We start from the raw sequence: 21098 nt of genomic DNA, 5'->3' as shown, positions 1-21098 counted from the left end.
TCTTTCTTATAGGTAGAATGCTAACTAATAAACACAGAAGGAATGACAGCGCTAGAATCACTAATGGCTCTTAAACCTACTAGGTAGGATTTCATGAGGAACAGAATATCTGCAATCTCAAAGTATCTCCACACAAACAATTACAAAGGGAAAAAATAGTGCACACCACCCCACCCGGTTAATTTTTGTATTTGTAACAGAGATGGGATTTCAACACATTGGCCAGGCTGGTCTCGAACTCCTGACCTCAAGTGATCTGTCTGCCTTGGCCTCCAAAAGTGCTGGGATTAGAGGCATAAGCCAACACACCGGGCCTATTATTTGTTTTTAACTTTGTAATGATGTATTTCCTTTTAGAAGATTTTGTTTGAGTAACAAAAAGTGAGGTGACTGAAAGAAAAACAAGAAATAAAACTATAGATAGTACTCAGATTTGGCAAAATTTACGTTGCACATAATAGTATGTAGAAATGGCAAAAATTGTGAAGATGATTTGTAATTTACTGAAGGATGAGAAATGGTACTGTAGTATATACAATTACAGGAGAAGGTCATATAGAATAAATTTCACAATTTAAAATACACACACAAATTATAGGAGAAAGTTCTGATTCTATCTGATAAGCAGCTATGGAAAAGTGTTACAATACAAGAAAAAAGAATCCAGGTCAAATGATCAGGAATCTATATTGTATCATCAACATATGGTTTAAATCCTTAGTGCAGAGGCAGAATGAGTTTTTGACACAAGGAGAAGTAACAGGCTAAGCGGGCCATTTGCAAAATAGAGATCATTTAATTACACCTGACTGCATGCACTTTACAATGTATCATGTCTTAAAAGACATGCAACCCAAGCAACTTGACTTCTCCACTGAGCTCTTTCATCAGATTGATAAATCACTGGTTAAGCTTAAACACCTCTAACATACACAAATTTTTAACTTTTTGGAGTCTATTTTATAATTTTATACAGCCAACCTTTTTATCCAGTCACCTTTATGTTCACATACCTTGCCACTCCCAAACCAGAAGTAGGGTAATATGATAAAAGCCAAAGCAAGTCAAGACTCTTTCCAAGCACTTGTGTACCAGAGAAACACAGGACCACTTGAGCTGATTCAGAATCCTCTCCTCACTTAGACCAATTAACAAAATTGTTGAAACAAGATATACAAAAAAAATCTAAACTTAACTTTTCTTTATAAGCCTTTTAAAGAAACAGAAGACATGCAAAAGGAGTAGGAAGTCTTACAGACAACATATAACTAACCATATATATATAAGAATGTCATATATAGCTAACAATATATTATACTACATGTTATGTGGATTATATAACATTATAATAATGATAAGAGTTAATAACTACTGCTATAAGTACCTTTACATTTATTAACTGACTTAATCCTTACAACCATCTCTTGAAGTAGATAATGTTACCCTTCATTTTATAGACGAGAAAACTGAGGCATAAAACATTTAGGCAATTTGCCCAATCCCAGAATTAGAAGCAATCCCAGAATTCAAATCCTGGTAGCCCAGCTACAAAGTATACATTCTTAACTACTAAGCCTTACTGTCTTTCAGTGGCTTAGATTTTTGGTCAGTGGCCTTTCTCTAGACAGATACAGGGTTCTCATTCTTTTTAAAGAAGTTTTATTTATATTAATAAGCAACATTGTACTGATTTTCCTTTCAAAGTAAAACTAAGTTCATTACATTTTCACAAAAAGGATATCCAAGACCAAAGGTCCATTATGTTTTGTTTTCTTAAAACATGATAGAATTACTCTTCACATTAATTTCAAATGATAATTTCAAAATGTTACAGATGGAATATTATGGGATGGTTTCCTTTTATAAAGCAAATCAATTGACCCACAATGCCATAAATAGGAAAGAAATTAGCAAAACTGATTTTGCATGAGAGTGAACTGGTGGTAAAATTAGCTGTCACATTTTGCTCTAGTGAAGTTAAAACTTCAGTGCTGAAAGGTAAGAGTCAAGTGAATCAAAGTGTTATGTTGGTTAGTACTTGCCTCTTTGAGGAAAACCTCCATATCTTCTTGACTTTCAAATACAAAGGCTCTTAAGTCATTTGATGGAATATGATTTTCAATATATTTGGCATTTTTATTATCTTTCATATTGATCTAAACAAACAAACAAAAGGTCGAATTTCATGAAACCCAACTGATTATTAAAACATGTTTATATTAAAATTGGATTTAATTAGATTGTAATACTTGAGAAAAGAGAAGATAAAAAAAGAAGTTGGTATCAAAGAGTTATTTTAAAACATCTAATCCATTACTCAGAAACAATTAATACAGTACCTGGTTAAACAAAGGCCAAGATTTGAACAGTGCATATTGATTTTGATACTATCTAAGAAATAACTTTAGTTCCTTTCTAGTCAACACATTGAAAATATTCCAAACAGTCTTAGATTGTGACTTGAGTGTAAACATTTCTTATCCTTCCCTACACTTTTCATATTTTCTTAATCAAGAGAACTTCATAGATGGAATAACTGATAGGTACAAAAACACAAAGAACTTTAAACTTTATAAAACTAATGGAAAAAAAAAAAACCTTGCTATGATTTATTTGTAACTATTACTGCCCTCAAGAGAAACTTGCAGTTTATATCACCGTAACATAATCTTATTGATCTATTTTACTTTTTTCTTCATTTTTAAATTTTTTTGAGACAGAGTCTCTCTCTGTCACCAAGGCTGGAATGCAATGGCGTGATCTCAGCTCACTGAAACCTCTCCCTCCCGGGTTCAAGCAATTCCCGTGCCTTAGCCTCCCGAGTAGCTGGGACTACAGGCATCTGTCACCATGCCCAGCTAATTTTTGTATTTTTAGTAGAGACAGGGTTTAATCATATTGGCCAGGCTGGTCTCAAACTCCTGACCTCAAGTGATTGGCATGCCTTGGCCTCCCAAAGTGCTGGAATTACAGGCGTGAGCCACCGTGCCCGACCTATTGATCTATTTTAAAAACATCAACTGGGTCAGGCGTGGTAGCACTGATAACCCCAACACTTTGGGAGGCCAAGACAGGAGGATAACTAACACTGGAAGCCAGAGTTTGAGACCAGCCCAGGAAACAAAGTGAGACCCTGTCTCTAAAAAAATTAAAAAAAAAAAAAATTAGCCAGGTGTGATGGCTCTACCTGAGAGGCTGAGGTGGGAAGATCGCATAAGCCCAGGAGTTTGAGGTTACAGTGAGGTATGATGGTGACACTGCACTCCATCCTGGGCGACAGAGGGAAACTGTCTCTAAAAGGTAAAATAAAGTAAAAATGTGAATTAGACAATTCTGCATGTGAGGCTCAATGCTATGGGAGACACTAAGATAGGTTAGGGAAAAAGCTACTTCTGGAAGTACATAATCTATTATTTATTGCAGATGAATAAGTATGTCAAAAGCAGAGCATGATAAAACTCCCATTAAGAGAAGCATATAAATATAAAAAGTACTATCTATGGAATTTTAGAGATCGATTATTTCCAAAACATGGAAATCAGCTTTCTTGAAAAAATAATAAAAGGGGAGGTATTTATGTACTATAATCTATTACAAAGCAAACTAGCTAAGAGTTTGCGCTCTGAGGTCAGACAGATGTCCTTTCAAATCATATGCTTGATCTTGCTCAAGTACTACCTAAATCTCAAAAACTTTCATTACTTTCATCTGTAAGATGGACATAGTAAAACAGTTTACACCTCATAGAACTAAATATGGATTAAGAGATAACATAATTAAAATAATAGTACAGTGCTTGTCACATAAATGTTGGCCAATAGTGCTATTTTAAGTTATACAATATCAATCAGTATAGAAAAATGAGAAAACAGATACACACAAAAATTAAAACCACATGAAAACCATCATCCAGGCATAAACACTATAAACAACGAGCCTATTGTTTCACAATTTCAGGCGGGGGGCGGGAGGTACTAAATTACTTTATTGGAAGAAATGACACAAATAAAAGAAAATGTATGTGGGTGTTTACGATAACTTATAGAAAGGGTAAAAGTAACCCCAAAATGACCACAGAAAGTCATCTGTAAAAAAAAAAATAGTTATAGACAAGCCAGCCTAGGACTTAGCTCTCATGATCACATTCTCCCAGATTATATTGGTTTTTTTCTATTTTATTTTGAGACAGGGTCTCACTCTGTGTTGCCCAGGCTGAGTGCAGTGGTGTGATCACAGCTCATTGCAGCCTCGACCTCCCAGGCTCAAGCAATCCTCTCATCTCAGCCTCCTGAGTTGCTAAGACTATAGGTGCATGCCACCACGCCCAGCTAATTTTTATTTTTGTAGAGACAGGGTCTCACTATGTTGCCTAGGCTGGTATCAAACTCTTGGACTCAAGTGGTCCTCCTGCCTCGGCCTCCCAAAATGCTGGAATTATAGGCATGAGCCAACGCTTCTGGCCCCAAGGTATATTTATTAGAAATATTCTGCCACATCAGATTCCAAGGCCCCCAGCTTATATAAACTGGTTTACATGGCAATTCAATTCTTTGATGGAATTTACCTGCTAAGGAAGACTCAAGGAAGTCACATAAGTAGGGGTCATTTTGGTCACTGGCCAGTTTGTGTGGTTCCAGTAGTGACTTACTTACACTTTTTTCCAATGTAATACACAGTCTATTGCATTCACAGTTTGGAGGTTTCCCTGATATCCTTAAGGAAGATTTATTTATTTGTTTATTTATTTTTATAAGATGGAGTCTCAGCCTTCACCCAGGCTGGTGTGCAGTGGCGCGATCTTGGGTAACTGCAACCTCCGCCTCCTGGGTTCAAGCTATTCTCCTGCCTCGGCCTCCCAAGTAGCTGGGACTACAGGCACATGCCACCACGCCCAGCTAATTTTTATATTTTTTTTCTTGAGACGGAGTCTAGCTGTCACCAGCCTGGATTGCAGTGGCGTGATCTCAGCTCACTGCAACCTCCAACTCCTTGGTTCAAGTGATTCTCCTGCCTCAGTCTCCCGAGTAGCTGGGATTACAGGCATGCACCACCATGCCCTACTAATTTTTGGATTTTTAGTAGAGATGGGGTTTCACCATGTTGGCCAGGATGGCTCGATCTTCTGACCTCGTGATCCGCCCCTTCAGTCTCTCAAAGTGCTGGGATTATAGGCGTGAGCCACCGTGCCCGACCTATTTTTATATTTTCAGTAGAGATGAGGTTTCACCATGTTAGCCAGGCTGGTCTTGAACTCCTGACCTTAGGTGATCCGCCCACCTCGGCCTCCCAAAGTGTTGGATTACAGGCGTGAGCCATCGTGCCCAGCCCTTAAGGAAGATTTAGACACCTTGTTGGCTCTGCAGGTTCCAGTTTCTTGGGATGTTCCCTCTCTTCATGAGTTCAGTGAATAAAGTATTTGTCAAAGTTCTCCAAAGAATTTCACAGTCATATCATCACAACCAAAGTAGCAAGATACAGATAGGTAGATATAGGAGACGCAGCACTCTGTGATATCTGGTGGTTGATGGCAGCTTTCTGCTTTATGATTTTTTAAACAAAATTTTTCCATACATCCTATTCCATAACCTATTTTATGATCTACTAACATGTCACAAATTTATTTTTATATTAGTAAAAAGAGACCTACAGCAGCATTTTAAGGGCTGCATAGTATTCCATTATAAGGATATAAAGTAATTTATTTAATCAGTATCTTCATAAATTTTCTTTTTTTGCTCCATCATTTTGCTATAACTACTACTGTGAGGAGTTCATATGGAAATCTTTGTACACTTCTCCAATTCTAGATTGGAATTGTTAAAAATAAATCCTAGAAATAGACTGCTAAATAACCATTTATACGACTAAAATTTTAAGTCTGCATATTGCTCACTTGTGTATGTGGTAGTGGCATTTCAACTAGACCTAGAAAAGTGAGTAAACTGCATGGAAGATATGAATGTAGGAAGGTGGCAGGAAAGGTGAAAGGTTAGTTTGAAAAGGGTAAAAAGCAGAATATATCTCTTTATCTCAAAGATTCGAATGTAATTTAAAATGGAAATATATGCCAGCTAGTAATCTGATTTGGTGATATATGCTACTATTAGAAAATCAAATGACAAGAAGAGACAAATCTAATACAGTTCTGAAGTATTATTTTGACACCGGCATTTTAGTAAAAATGTTAACAATTACACCTGCATTATAACTTTCATAAGGGTCAAAATATTTTTTCTTACACTTTCTTTCAATCCTCATCAGACTAATCAAATGTCTGCTATTTTATGTCTGCATCTAAAATAGAAATTATCTTCTTGATCTAGCAAAAATATTCTAATATTCTAATAACACGTGAATAAGAGAGTGTTACGAATATTAACTTTGCTAATTTAAGATATGGTAAAAAATTGAAAACTATATAAAATGATTTTTAATAAAGTATAATACAAACATGAGTTACAGAGAATAGAATTTTTCAAGAATCCTGAAAGGATGTATTCTTTTCTAACGAAAAAAAATTATCTAGCAAAAATAATCCTTATGTAATCTTAGGATAAGCTTTAAGTTTGCTCTAACATATCATTATCAAAGAATGTTAGTTTTTTACTATTTCATCTTTTTATGTGTGCAAAACTTACTATTTTAAAGAGTCTGGATGGCAATCATCTTAGTAAATCCATGGTCACACTTCACTAGATGATTTATTAAATAGAGCTTCACCTATTCTTGATGACGCACAATCATCAATAAAAGCTATCAAATATTTTATGATATCGATAAAGTACTGGTTTCATTTTCGAAATCCTAAGAACGCCCTTTCTTTGTAGCAGGTGATTTTCTTGCCTATCCTCTTAGATTTCTTCCTTTAATCAACATATTTACAGCAGCTTTCTACCTCTTCAGCAGGTTTTAATCTAATCCCTACTATAATCTAATAACAAGTGCCTAAAGGAACCAGCTAACCATACTAATTTTCTACATGATTCTAGGTCAATAAGTTGCTGGTTTTATACCTCTTTCTAGAAAAAAGCACAGGTTTTATGACAGTTATTACCCTCATTAATCAGGGAACCTTTAAAAAGCTCATGGATGGATTCAGCAGTATGCCAGATGCCACAAGTCAGATCAGGTAAAACCAGGGTAATACTGGGACTAAACATCTTAAAACAAAAATCTATAATGATTACAATAATAAAACAAATACCACCAAGATGAACAAAGTTTCTTACCGTGAGCATTATGGGCTCACAGACTCTTTGTTTAAATTTGTCTCTGTTACTTCTTAGCCATAAAACAGCATCATACGTATCACGGAATCTCTGTCTTAGCTTATCTTCCTTCTGATTCATAAGATTGTCAAAACGTACAATATGATCGTCCACACCTAAAATTGTAAAACAAAACAAAGTCTTGTTTCTCTGAAAATTTTAATTAGTGGAATAATCTAATAATAATACAAAAGAATACCCTAGATCTAAAGGTTACAAACACCATTCAGCAAGTACTTCATATAGTGGAAAAGATGTGACCTGAACAAATCATTCTATAATGTCCAAAAACCTGGGAAAACACAAAATCCTGAAACTATCAAATATAAAAAACAGGTAACCTACAAAAACAAACAAACCAACCCACAAGGAAAACACTACATTTCCTATCAAAAGACAAATAGCAATAGACCCTCAAAATTCTGGAAGAAAAATCAATATTTTCATTCTAGAACTGTATATACAACACAACTAAAAAAGGGGGGATGATGAAATAAGAATATTTTAAAGGGTGAAAAGACTCTGAAGTTAATTCCCAAATATGTCTTCTTAGAAGGTTACCTGAAAATGTACTCCAACAAAATAAGGCCATGATGTAAGAAAATGAGACATGGAATTCAGGAATAGGTTTATAACACAGAAAAGGCATGAGAGAAATTACAAATGATAAGCATGCAGGCCTCAAGATCAACCAGTTTAAATGCAAGGAGAAGGACAGAAGGCTACAGAACTCAAGAGAATGCCTGATAAGACAGCTTTTTTCCCCCTCTTCCATTTAAGAAAATGCTGAAGCAAATTAAAAAAAAAAAAAAGTTAAAAGCTTTTTAAAAGCTATCAATGAAGGGAAATTTAATTATAACACACTACTTGGTTCAACCATGAGCAAGTTTAATAAACAATACTTAGTATTTCTAAACTTCTAGAATTAACCCATAAATAAAGCACATAAAACACTAATGTTTTCGGCCTTGAAAATATAAAAACCGGAGTATAAATGAGATAATTTGGAATGTGAGAAGGGAGGGAAGTAAGAAGCCAGGATGGGAGGGAGTACGTATAGCTTATGAAGTGTGGATTGAAGCAATACTGACAATTGTTAAATGACCAAAAAAAGATATGTATATTATTTATAATAATAAAAATTATTAATAATCCCATTTGAAGAATTGTAATAGAGATGTTTTATAAGGTAAAATCTACATCTAGAGTAAATACAAAAAGATAGTGTCTAAAGTTGATTAATCAAGCAATAGCGAAATAAGAACATGACATATATGGAAGGACTACTAGAAAAAATCTGCTTAAAGAGTTAAAAGTGCTTACTCTTGATTGGCTTTGGAGGTAAAAAAAAAAAGGGGCTGTGCCACCCTTCTAATCCTTCTAGTTCTTCTTTTTTTTTTTTTGTTCACCATACACATCTAATACTTTGATAAACATATAAAAATGTTTTTTTTTAAACTGATCTTAGTCATATATATTGAGCAGACAGAATATAAAATCCCTATCCAAATACCATAGATCTATTCGCATGGTCTACAAAAAAGAAAACCAAAGATGAAATTGGACAGGTTTCAAGGAACTAAGCTAACAGAAGGTTATGAAGGCTAGAATAAAGAGCTTAAATTTGATATGAGTAATACTGAGTGACTCTGTAAAGAAAATAAAGCTAGGCACTTATAGAGAATTAAATCAACTGCCATAATCTGACAGAAGACAGTGGTCAGCTATCATGGGAAATTACAGTATATGATAGATACAGGTAATTAAGGTATGAAGCTGGAAGAACTGAGTCGAGCTTCCTCAAGAAGGCAACTTGAACATTTTATAGAAAATAATTACCAGCGAAAGAAGAAAGCCCATCAACAGAGATATATCTACATTTTATAAACATTTCATTCTAACTTTATGAAAACTTACTCTTTTTCTCCTTCTCTAGAGTTTCCCTCTCTCTTCGCTTATCAATTATCTCGCCTTCACATAATGCCTTTTCATCCTGAATCCGTCTCAGATCATTTGTAATGGCATCAATCTGGGGCTGAAGATTCTCGCAGTTTTCCGTGGTCTTTAGTTCATTTTGCAAATCCTCTATCATTTTGCGGGTATTACTTATTCTCCTCTGTCGGTCAAGCTCTTCATTTTGCTTTACTGTTAAAGCCTGCTGAATTTCCTCAATCTAATAAAACAAAAGTACGTTAGTACTTGAGACTGTTTTTCTCTTGGTTTATAAGACTTTTGTAGTAATATAGCTTTTAAAATGCAAACAATATAACATAGGTGTTTTCCTCACTAAAATGTGTCCTGTGAGAATTAGACTAGCACATTACCAGTTCTACCAGACTACCTGTATCTTTGTTTTACACATTCACTAATATATCTCAAATACTTCAAGTGGTGCTCAGTATATAATCAGCACTCATTAAATATTTCCTAAATAAAAAAAATATTTTAAAAGCCCAACGGATTTCTAGGTATTTACAGGAAATACATACTACCTGCCATAAGACCAAAATTAAAACAGTCATGTGGCATATGTGATACAGTTTCCATAAATAATAAAAATGATAATAAAGATTACAAGTCACCCCATTACAGGTTGAATATCCCTAATCCAAAAATCCCAAACCCAAAATTCTCCAAAATCTGAAATTTTTTTAGTGCTGACATGACACCACAAATTACCCAGAACACATTATTTTTTCACTATATTAGTTGTATGTCAGTTTTTACTGTTAAGCATTTATGTGTGAATAAGTATTTAAAAATGATTGTTTATGAGTAGCATATAAATACAGAGTCAGGAATGATGGTGATGCCATCCACCACAGATCATTCACATGGGTGGCTGAAACAGCGATACCTTTATTTCCTGATGGTTCAACATACACAAACTTTGGTTCATACACAAAATTAGTAAAAACATCATTCAAAATTACCTTCAGGCTATGTGTATAAGGTGTATGTGAAATATAAATGAATTTTGTGTTTAGACTTGGGTCGTATTCTCATGATACCACATTATGTATATGCAAACATTCCAAAATCTGAAAAAATCTGAAATCCAAACACTTCTGGTCCCAAGTATTTTGGATAAGAGATACTCAACCTGTAATTTGAAACAGAAATAAACTATTTTCTTCCAATGGAAATATTTTCTACCAATACTTCAGACTAATATTGTGAGATTTTAATCATCAACCTATGTGTTTAGATTCCTTCACTTATATTCAGGGTAAATTATATTTTTAAAACCAGCTATGTAAGTTGCCACTTGATGTCAGTGAAATTTTTATCAAAACCATGGTCTACCTAAGACAGAGTAAAGATTTTCTTTAAGACTCACACATATAAACAAATATACACGTATACACCCAATTTACATTTTACAACTAGAATTTTGCATTAAAATAGATAAATTTAACACATTACGTAATCTGTTTTAGCCGGCTTTATTTCCAAGCCAGATTTACTCCCTTTCCTTCCTCATTATAAAAGTTATAATGCATTCACTACTGAAAATACAGAGACTTACAACAAATAAAAATAACTTAAAATCTTAATGTCCTTACACTTTTTTTTGAGACAGAGTCTCACTCTATCGCCCAGGCTGGAGTGCAGTGGTGTGATCTCGGTTCACTGCAACCTGGGTTCAAGTGATTCTTGTGCCTCAGCCTCCCGAGTAGCTCGGACCACAGGCATGTGCAGCCACCATGCCCGGCTAATTTTTGTATTTTAATAGAGCTGGGTTTTCTCCATGTTGGCCAGCTGGTGATCTGCCTGCCTCGGTAAACTTTTACATTTTAATGCCTCCTTATATCTGCCTGTAGAATATATATTCTTTTTACTAAATGGCATCACTAAAAATGTATTGAGAACAATTTTCCATTATCCCTCATGTCCTTGCAAAATAAAATTCTAACATCTTGTGCATGATGTGATACGGATATATCACGTTTTATCCCATCTCCTATTGAAATGCGGGTATTGATTTTTCCTTTCTAAAAATTTAGCTTTGGCAGTAACAAAATGCACATATCCCCAAATCCTCTCTCCTATAACCAAACATACAGAAGCAAAAGAAAATATATCTGAAAAAATTAAGATACATTCATGTTTGTCACTGAACATTAACAATGTTCAATGGGCCTAAAAGCAAGTAACAGGAAATTCAAGGGATTCAGGAAAATAAATGGGTATGTCACAGATGACAATATAGAATTAAGAATCACTAAACACTAAAGACGATACAGAATTAAGAATTACTAACAAATAGAACCTCTGCAATCTCAGCAAAACAGGGACCACCAAACTACTGAAAATCACTGGCCTACCATATAAAGTCGTACCAAGAGAAGGTCTTTGTCTGATAATGACCTGAAAAACTGAAAAGCAGCCCAATGATCCCTTACCTTTCAGTTAAGTTTTCTGAACACTACCTCATTTGTCACCTTCATCCAAGAAACTACCATGACTAATCACATTAGTCCGACTCTGACTAATATCCATGTTTAGCTCAGGTACAGTAAGTCTAAACCTCTTAGATCACCTACTTTCACTAGGATACTGTCTCCATACTGCTCTATATCCGCAATTTCTCTGAATGTTCCCTCTTCTTTTTTTTTTTTTTGAGACAGAGTGTCGCTCTGTTGCCTAGGCTGGAGTGCAGTGGTGCGATCTCAGCTCACTGCAAGCTCCGCCTCCTGGGTTCACACCATTCTTCTGCCTCAGCCTCCCGAGTAGCTGGGACTACAGGCACCCGCCACCACACCCGGCTAATTTTTTGTATTTTTTTTTAGTAGAGATGGGGTTTCACTGTGTTGGCCAGGATGGTCTTGATCTTCTGACCTCGTGATCTGCCCACCTTGGCCTCCCAAAGTGCTGGGATTACAGGCGTGAGCCACCATGCCCAGCCTGAATGTTCCCTCTTCTTGTTCTAAAGGAAACTTGGCTATTTCTGGAAGACACCTGTTCTCCCCAGAGCCCTCTCCAGTGGTGACCTTTTCCTGCCATAAACCATTATTTCAGGACACAGAGCTGGGGAAGGGGTCCTCATTAATCCCCACTGTACTCCTTCCTCCTTTAATTGATACCCACGTTGGTTCCTCTGAACACCAGGGGGTCAGACTTGGTCACCCATTACCCCTTTGCTATGTTAACTACCTCCCTGAAAATCCTCCCCAACCTTATCCATTCAGGGGCGACTTTGGCACCTGATTCACTGTCTTCCTCTCTCCATGATTATGCCTGTCATCATGTGACTTAAACATATGTATAGAAAATCAATCTAACTCTTTGGACTCTGTGTTCCCTTACTTCTTCAACTTCAATAATCTTTTCCCTAACCTTTCCTCAGCCACCTGTCTACTGAACTAAGGAGGGTTATGTTCTAGATCATAAAGCCCTCCAAATCATACCACTTCTGAAAAATGTATTTCCATAATTCTATTCTTTGGTCACTATTTCCTTTTCTTCCATTTTACTTACTCTGGTATTCCTACTCTATCTTTTGACCCCCACGAGGTTGTGCAATCCATTAACCCCACTACCTTGTTACATTTGTTTTCCTTAATCAGCTGAGGTTCCACAATGCAACACTATAACCACTCCCTTGCAAAGATCCCTTGACCTTTCTTGTCACACTGGCCAGGAAAAAGCCCAGTTCCAATTAAACCTATCTATATACCTTCTAACGATCTATATCTAAGCAACCGAACTAATGAAAGAAACCCTCAAAAACTGGTCTCACTTTAAATCTATGGCCACAAAACTTAAACAGACACTCAAAACTACCAGATAAACTTATTACACTTCTTTAACAAACTTGTGCTCTCTTTCTGAGATGAGTTAATACCTTTTGCTCCTTTAATCCTTTATTGCTGCCTTCCTTCTACTCACTCAGCTAATGACCTTGCCTCATATTCATTACATTAATAGAAGTTATAATGAGAGTACTCCCTCCTTCTCTTGCTTTTAAATCTATCACTTTACCTACATCCTTACTCATTGTTTTACTTTGTACAATGTAAGGAGACTCCATTTAGCTACCTAAATCTAACCCCTCCAAGGCTACTCCAGAGAAATGTTTGGCTACTCCAGAGAAATGTTTCTCAAATTACACCGTAAGAAGGTGTAATTTTTCATGGAGGACCGTTAAAAACAAAAATTCCAAGCCATCACAAGTCAACTTTTATTAATTACAATTAATTTACAAAAATTCTGGAAAAGTTTGGCAATTCCTTAAAAAACTGAATGCACACCTATGATATTCTACTCCTAGGAAATTATCCAAGAGAAATAAAAGCATATGACCATACAAAAAGTGGTAGAAGAATATCTATGGCAGATCTACTGGTAGTAGCTCCAAACTAGAAATGATCTAAATGTCTAATACCAGGTTACTGAATAAACAAATTGTGTGATCTCAAGAAAAATGAAAAGAAAAATACAATAAACTGAATGAAAATAAAAATATCACATATCAAAATTTGTGGGGCACAGCTAATGCAGTGATAACAGGAAAATGTATAACACTAAGTGTATACATAAAAGCATCAAATCAATAATCTATGCTTCCACCTCAAGAACCTATAAAAAATGAGCCCATCTACATCAGGCAGAAGGGGAATCATAAAGATAAGAACAGATATCAATGAAACAGAAAACAGAGAGAAAAATCAATAAAACCAACAACTGCCTCCTCGAAAAAAATCAATACAATTAGCAAACCTTTTCAAGATTAACTAAAAAAAGAGTTGGGGGGTTGGGGAGGGGGGAATTGCCAGTATCAGGAATGACATAGGGTTATCACTACAGATTCTATACATATCAAAGGATAAGAGAATTTATGCATACATAAATTTGACAACTTAGACAAAAGGACCAATTCACCTAATATGAAATAGATTATTTGACTAGTCTAATAGCTATTAAGGAAGTTGAAAACAAAATTTTGAAACTCCCTCCAAGAAGAAATCTATATGCCCAGAGAATTTCAGTTGAGAATTACACAAAATGTTTAAAGTATATAAACATCAATTCTATACAATCACTTTCAGAAAGTAGAAAAGGAAGGATCACTTCCCAACTCATTTTATGAAGCTAGTTATTATCCTAATATCAAAGCAGACAGAGAATACAAACACTACAAAACAGTATCACTCATGAATACAGACGCAAAAATCCTTTAACACAGAATTCAGCAATATGTAAAAAGAATTATACACTTATACACCACAACCAAGTGGGGTTTATTTGAGGGATGCAACATTGATTTGGTAGTCAAAAATCAATCAATATAATCCATCACTTATTAATCACCTAAAAACTTATACTATCATATCAATAGATGCAGAAAAGCATTTGACAAAATTGAATATGCACTCAACATAAAAATTCCCAGAAACACAGGAATATGTGTAAGAATTTCCTGAATCTGACAGAGCATATATATATATTTTAAAACCTGCTATTATTACATACTGAATAATGAAAAACTGAATGCTTTCTTCCTACGATCAAGAATAAGGTGAAGATTTCGGTGCTCACCACTCTTATTTGAGTGCTGAAGTTGTAGCCAATGCAATAAGGCAAGAAAACTAAATGCATACAAAACAGAAAGAAAGAAAGTTGTCCCCATTTGTAGTTGACATGACTGCCTATGTAGAAACTGCCAAAATATCTACCAAAGAAGAAAAAAAAGAAACTAAGTCAGAGGTATGAATCTAACAAAACACACAGAGGACTTGTTGCTAAAACCACATAATGCTAATGAAAGAAATCAAAAATCTAAATAAATAGAAACATACCATGTTCATAGATCAGAAGATTCAACATAGTAAAGATTTCAATTCTTCCCAAACGTTAATGAAATTCCTATTAAAATCCCAGCCACATATTTCTGTAGATACAGAAAAGATTTGGATATCATCAGGAATGAAGTAAGGAACTCCAGAAATCTTCTCCTCCATAAAAGTGATGAGAACACTGACAAAAATTGTCAAAATTAACTCTTTCAGGACTCTGGAATTTAACCAAACGCTTGTAACAATCTGGGAAGCCTTTATTCAAGAAAAATGGCTGAATCTCAGTTAAAAACAGCAAGCTCTGTAGAATTTTGAACTTGCTTCATTCCTAAATCCCTTGTTCCATTCATGTGGTATCCCTGAAAAGCAACAGCCCACCATCATAGTGAAAACCTGCAGTCTAGTGTTGTGGGAAGTCAGGCACCCTGAATGGAGGGACCAGCTGAAGCCACGGCAGAAGAACACAAATTGTGAAGATTTCATGGACATTTATTAGCTTCCCAAATTAATACTTTTATAATTTCTTACACCTGTCTTTACTGCAATCTCTGAACATAAATTGTGAAGATTTCATGGACATTTATCACTTCCCCAGTCAACACCCTTGTGATTTCCTGTCTTTAATCTCTTAATCCCATCATCTTCGTAAACTGAGGAGGACGTATGTGGCCTCAGGACCCTGTGATGATTGCATTAACTGCACAAATTGTTTGTAGAGCATGTGTGCGTGAACAATATGAAATCTGGGCACCTTGAAAAAGGAACAGGATAACAGCAATGTTCAGGGAACAAGGGAGATGGCCTTGGACTTTGACTGCCGGTGAGCCGGGCGTAACAGAGCCATATTTCTCTTCTTTCAAAAGCAAATAGGAGAAATATCGCTGAATTCTTTTTCTCAGCAAGGAACATCCCTGAGAAAGAGAATGCGTCCCTGAGGGTAGGCCTATGAATGGCCCCCGTGGGGGCAGTCATCTTTTACAATCGAAGCCAAAGAGATGAAATAAGCCCCAGTCTCCTGTAGCGCTCCCAGGCTTATTAGGATGAGGAAATTCCCGCCTAATAAATTTTGGTCAGACAGGTTGTCTGCTCTCAAACCCTGTCTCCTGATAAAATGTTATCAATGACTACGTGTGCCCAAAACTTCATTAGCAATTTTAATTTCACCCCCTCCTGTGGTCCTGTGATCTCGCCCTGCCTCCATTTGCTTTGTGATACTTTATTACCTTGTGACGCATGTGATCTCTGTGACCCACACCCTATTCGTACACTCCCTCCCCTTTTGAAAATTGCTAATAAAAACTTGCTGGTTTTATGGCTCAGGGAGTATCAAGGAACCTGCCGACATGTGATGTCTTCCCTGGACACCCAGCTTTAAAATTTCTTTCTTTTGTACTCTTTCCCTTTATTTCTCAGACCAGCCAACGTTTAGGGAAATAGAAAAGAACCCATGTTGAATATCGGGGGTGGGGTTCCCTGATAGTCTAGCAACCACTGGAGAGGTATGAACAGGTCTGGAGCTCCTTTATAAGGCCAAAAAATGCAACTACTTTTGCACCAACCTAATAAATCCTCATTCTTAGAGAAATGTCATTATCTGATCTACCTGGCAGTTTCCTGAGAAAACTTACTTGTATAAGGCTTGTCTGTATTTGACCTGATTCACAGCTCACCATTACAAAACAGCCTTTTCCTTGGATGCATTTGTCAAAAACAATCAGAAGCAACTGTTTAACAACACAGCTGCGTGAAGCAGATAACAGTTACAGCAAACAATAAGCTAACCAAAAATCTTAAAAGAAAAGGCTGGGGAATGAGTTTCTCCCCAAACCATATGAGGTTTTGGAAGCTCCTGGGATTCTAGAAGGTCATGTCCATTAGCAGGACTGTGTGCATGCCCAGGGCTATATACATGATCCAGAAACGCCTGAGAAGACCCTAAGTTCTCATCTCTGTTTCACTCTGAGGTTGTGTGCAAATAGGAAGCGAAGGTTGAGACAGAGTTAACCAAAGTTTTCAACAATCTTAGGAGCATTTATTCAAGAAAAATGACTGAATCTCAGTAAAGTGCAAATAGTGCCTGGCTGAATGTTGAACGCATGACCCAACATACACACAGAGATCCTCAACAAAGACTGGGAAACATATGGGTTCCAGGCATTTAAGGGAATACAGATTCAGTCATTAGCTAACCACTAAACTAACCTAGTAGTGACTTCAGTAGCCACAAATGACCAAGAATAAGAACTTTAAAGAACTAGCAAAGTCACTAAACAAACAAACACCAACAACATATTCAAAGAAATACCAACAACATCAAGCCCTGGGTAGGGGAATGGGACTGATTTCCAGAGTTGCTAGAGTATGTGACTTAAACTGTTCAGTTTCAACAAAAACTTGTAACACATTCAAATAAAGGAGAAAAGTATGGCCCATACTCAGGAAAAAAGCAGCCAATAGAAAAAGTCCCTGGGGAAGTACAGAAATGGACTTATAAGACAAAGGGGCTTTAACCCTTTTTTCGCTTGCCCTGAGAATACTTGCCGGCGGTGCTTACTTTCACATTGAAAATTAGTCACATTTCCTTAGGTCTCAGAGTGTGTTTATGCAAAATTAAATGAATGCTGGCAGTAAGCTGCATGTACTTTTTTTCTAAATAGGAAAAGGATTAAAACAGCTATTTTAAATATGTTCAATGAACTAAAAGAAACCATATCAAAAAAAACTAAAGGAAAGGAAGAGAACAATATCTCACTGAATATGGAGTATCAATAAAAGCACAAAAATTATAAAAAAGAGTCAACTAGAAAAATGTAGATTTGAAAAATGCAGAAACTGAAATGAAAGATTAACAGAGGGTCTTAATAGCAAATCCAAACAGGCAGAAGAAAGAATAAGTGAATTTGAAGACAGGTTGATTGAGATTATCCAGCTTGAGGGACAGGAAGAAAAAAGAATCAAGAAAAATAAACAGAGGGCCGGGTGTGGTGGCTCACGCCTGCAATCCCAGCACTTTGGGAGGCCGAGGTGGGTGGATCACCTGAGGTTAGGATGTTTGAGACCAGCCTGGTCAACATGGTGAAACCCTGTCTCTACTAAAAATACAAAAAATTAGCTGGTTGTGATGGTGGGTGCCTATAATCCCAGCTACTCAGGAGGCTGAGGTAGGATAATCGCTTGAATCTGGGAGGCGGAGGTTGCAGTGAGCCAAGGTCGTGCCATTGCACTCCAGCCTGGGCAACAAGAATTAAAGTCCATCTCAGAAAAAAAAAAAATTAACAGTCTCTGAGATTTGTGGGATACCATCAAGCATATCAAAATATGTAAGTCTCAAAAAAGAAAAGAGACAGAAAGAATATATGAAGAAATACTGAAAAGTGACTTCTTAACTTTGATGAAAAACATTAATCTGCACATTTAAGAAGCTCAATGAATTCCAAACAGGATAAACTCAAGGAGACTCCCATCTAGAAATATGATTAGCCATTGAAAAACAAACAAAGAGAAAACTTTAAAAGCAAGAAAAAAGTGACTCATCATGTACCAAGATCCTCAATAAGATTAACAACTGACTTATCAGAAACCATGGAGGCCAGAAGGCAGTGGGACAACATATTCAAAGTGCTGGAAAAAAAAAAACCCAAGAATTCTATATCCAGCAAAATTATCCTTCAAAAACAAAAACTTAACACATCCCTAGATAAACAAAAAAGCAATTTGTCACTAGCAGACCTCCCCTACAAGAAATACCAAAAGGCATCTTTAAGGCTGAAATGAAAGGACCCTAGACAGTACTCTGAATCTACACAAAGAAATCAAGAGAACCAGTAAAGGTAATTAAATAGATAAATGTAAAATATAACAAATGTAGTTTGTTGTTTATAACTTTTTTTCCTTCCTATCCAATATAAAAGAACTGTTGTGGTGTAAATATATATATTTAGCCTTTGTTCCTAGGTTCCTGGCACAGAGTTCTTAAAACCCTTGGAATTTTCTGAGTGACAGGAGTGTCTTTTATTATTCATAACAAGACCCTTTCTGCAATATCTGATTTTATGCTAACGAGGACTAAAAAATCATGGTCCAACTATCTACTATTTATAGGAGGCACATTTTAGATGCAAAGACACATATAGGCATAAAGTAAAAGGATGGAACTTTAGGCCGGGCGCGGTGGCTCAAGCCTGTAATCCCAGCACTTTGGGAGGCCGAGACGGGCGGATCACGAGGTCAGGAGTTCGAGACCATCCTGGCTAACACGGTGAAACCCCGTCTCTACTAAAAAATACAAAAAACTAGCCGGGCGAGGTGGCGGGCGCCTGTAGTCCCGGCTACTCGGGAGGCTGAGGCAGGAGAATGGCGTAAAAACCCGGGAGGCAGAGCTTGCAGTGAGCTGAGATCCGGCCACTGCACTCCAGCCTGGGCGACACAGCGAGACTCCGTCTCAAAAAAAAAAAAAAAAAAAAAAAAAAAAAAAAAAAAAAAAAAAAAGGATGGAACTTTAGTCAAAAGAGAACTCTCTATTTCTCCTTTCCTAGCAAGCCAGAGGGAGTATAATACAAAAGCAACACGATCAAATAAACCAACAAAACATATTATTAAATCTAAACACAGGTTGATTATCCTTTATCCAAAATGCTTGGGACCAGAAGTGGTTTGGATTTCAAATTTTTTAAGACCTTTGAATATCTGCATTATACTTACAGGTTCAGCTTCCCTAATCCAGAAATCCAAAATGCTTTAAAGCACATTTCCTTTCAGTATCATGTCAACACACTCAAAACAGTTTTGGGTTCTGGAGCATTTTTAGATTTCATATTAGAGATACCCAACATGTAAATACTGGCAATAAAAAAAAAATAACATTTTAAATAACCACAAGTCAAATTTCTGATGATACTGACATGGGAGTACAGAAAGAGAAAACATAAGCTTGCTAATTTTTTTTTTTCTTAATTAGGTGGGAGAATAAAGATACTGATGAGCTCTTTTGTTAGAAATGTGTCACTTAAAATTTTAAGATAATCACTAGAATAGGACTAAATAGAACTTTCCACCTATAGAATAAAAAATAGAATGAGAAAACCTTGGTTAACAAAAACAGAAAATATAAAGAGAAGAGGAATCAAGTAAAAAGTATAACAAGTAGAAAACAAAACAGTAAATGTGAACTGTTTAAACTTCTTCATCTGTTTAAACTCCTTAATTTCCCATCAAATTGAAAAAAATTTCAACACAAACCCAGTATTATTTACAGCACATAAAGCAAAACATGGTACAGAAATAAAAACAAAATAAGAAAGCTTTAAAATCTAGGAAGCAAAAACTGATATAATTACAAGGAAAAACAGACAAATCTATACTCATAGAAGGAGATACTGACGCCTTAAAAATAACTAAATCAGGCCAGGTGCGGTGGCTCACATTTGTCATTCTAGCACTTTGGGAGGCCAAGGCAGGTGGATCACTTGAGGTCAGGTGTTTGAGACCAGCCTGGCCAATAGGATGAAACTCTGTCTCTATTAAAAATACAAAAATTAGCCAGGCGTGGTGGTGTATGCCTGTAGTCTCAGCTACTTGGGAGGTTCAGGCAGGAGAATCGCTTGAACCTGGGAGGCGGAAGCTGCAGTGAGCCGAGACTGTGCCACTGCACTCCAACCTTGGAGATAGAGCAAGACTCCATCTCATAACAACAACAGCAGCAACAACAACAAAAACTAAATCGAGTAGGTTAACAAAAAAGTAGAACATATGAGTATACATAATTATAGTAAGCCTATTCTAATGTATGTATGTATGTGGGTGTACACATATCTCCACACCTGAAGACAGAATGCACATTGTTTTCGAAGAATAGGTACAAAAATCAAATATACAATAAAAGCCAAAAAAAGTCTTAAAAAATTCTTTAAAAAAGTTGTAAGGCCACATTTACTGACCATAAAGCAGTATAAGAACTCGACATTTTTTTAAAAGCCTAAAAAATTCCATATCCATAGAAATTAAAACAGTAAGAACTGCTAGGTAACCTCAA

The 21098-nt window shown here is 36.1% G+C and overlaps 1 protein-coding gene across 3 annotated transcripts in view; it reads right to left on the bottom strand.

Annotated features, from left to right (window-relative positions):
- The window catches only part of SMC5 (structural maintenance of chromosomes 5), a 104525-nt gene that overhangs the window by 46207 nt on the left and 37220 nt on the right, over positions 1-21098 (bottom strand). For all 3 annotated transcript variants that reach the window (XM_050760907.1, XM_050760908.1, XM_050760909.1), the window contains exons 9-11: positions 9186-9441; positions 7230-7384; positions 2043-2156 (exon numbers count right to left, since the gene is read on the bottom strand). In XM_050760907.1, the coding sequence (XP_050616864.1) occupies positions 2043-2156; positions 7230-7384; positions 9186-9441 (525 nt within the window). The remainder of the gene's footprint in view (positions 1-2042; positions 2157-7229; positions 7385-9185; positions 9442-21098) is intronic.

The sequence above is a fragment of the Macaca thibetana genome, chromosome 15 (assembly GCF_024542745.1).
Source record: "Macaca thibetana thibetana isolate TM-01 chromosome 15, ASM2454274v1, whole genome shotgun sequence".
In the NCBI taxonomy this organism is placed as follows: domain Eukaryota; kingdom Metazoa; phylum Chordata; class Mammalia; order Primates; family Cercopithecidae; genus Macaca; species Macaca thibetana.
This window is presented reverse-complemented; position numbering and strand designations above follow the sequence as displayed.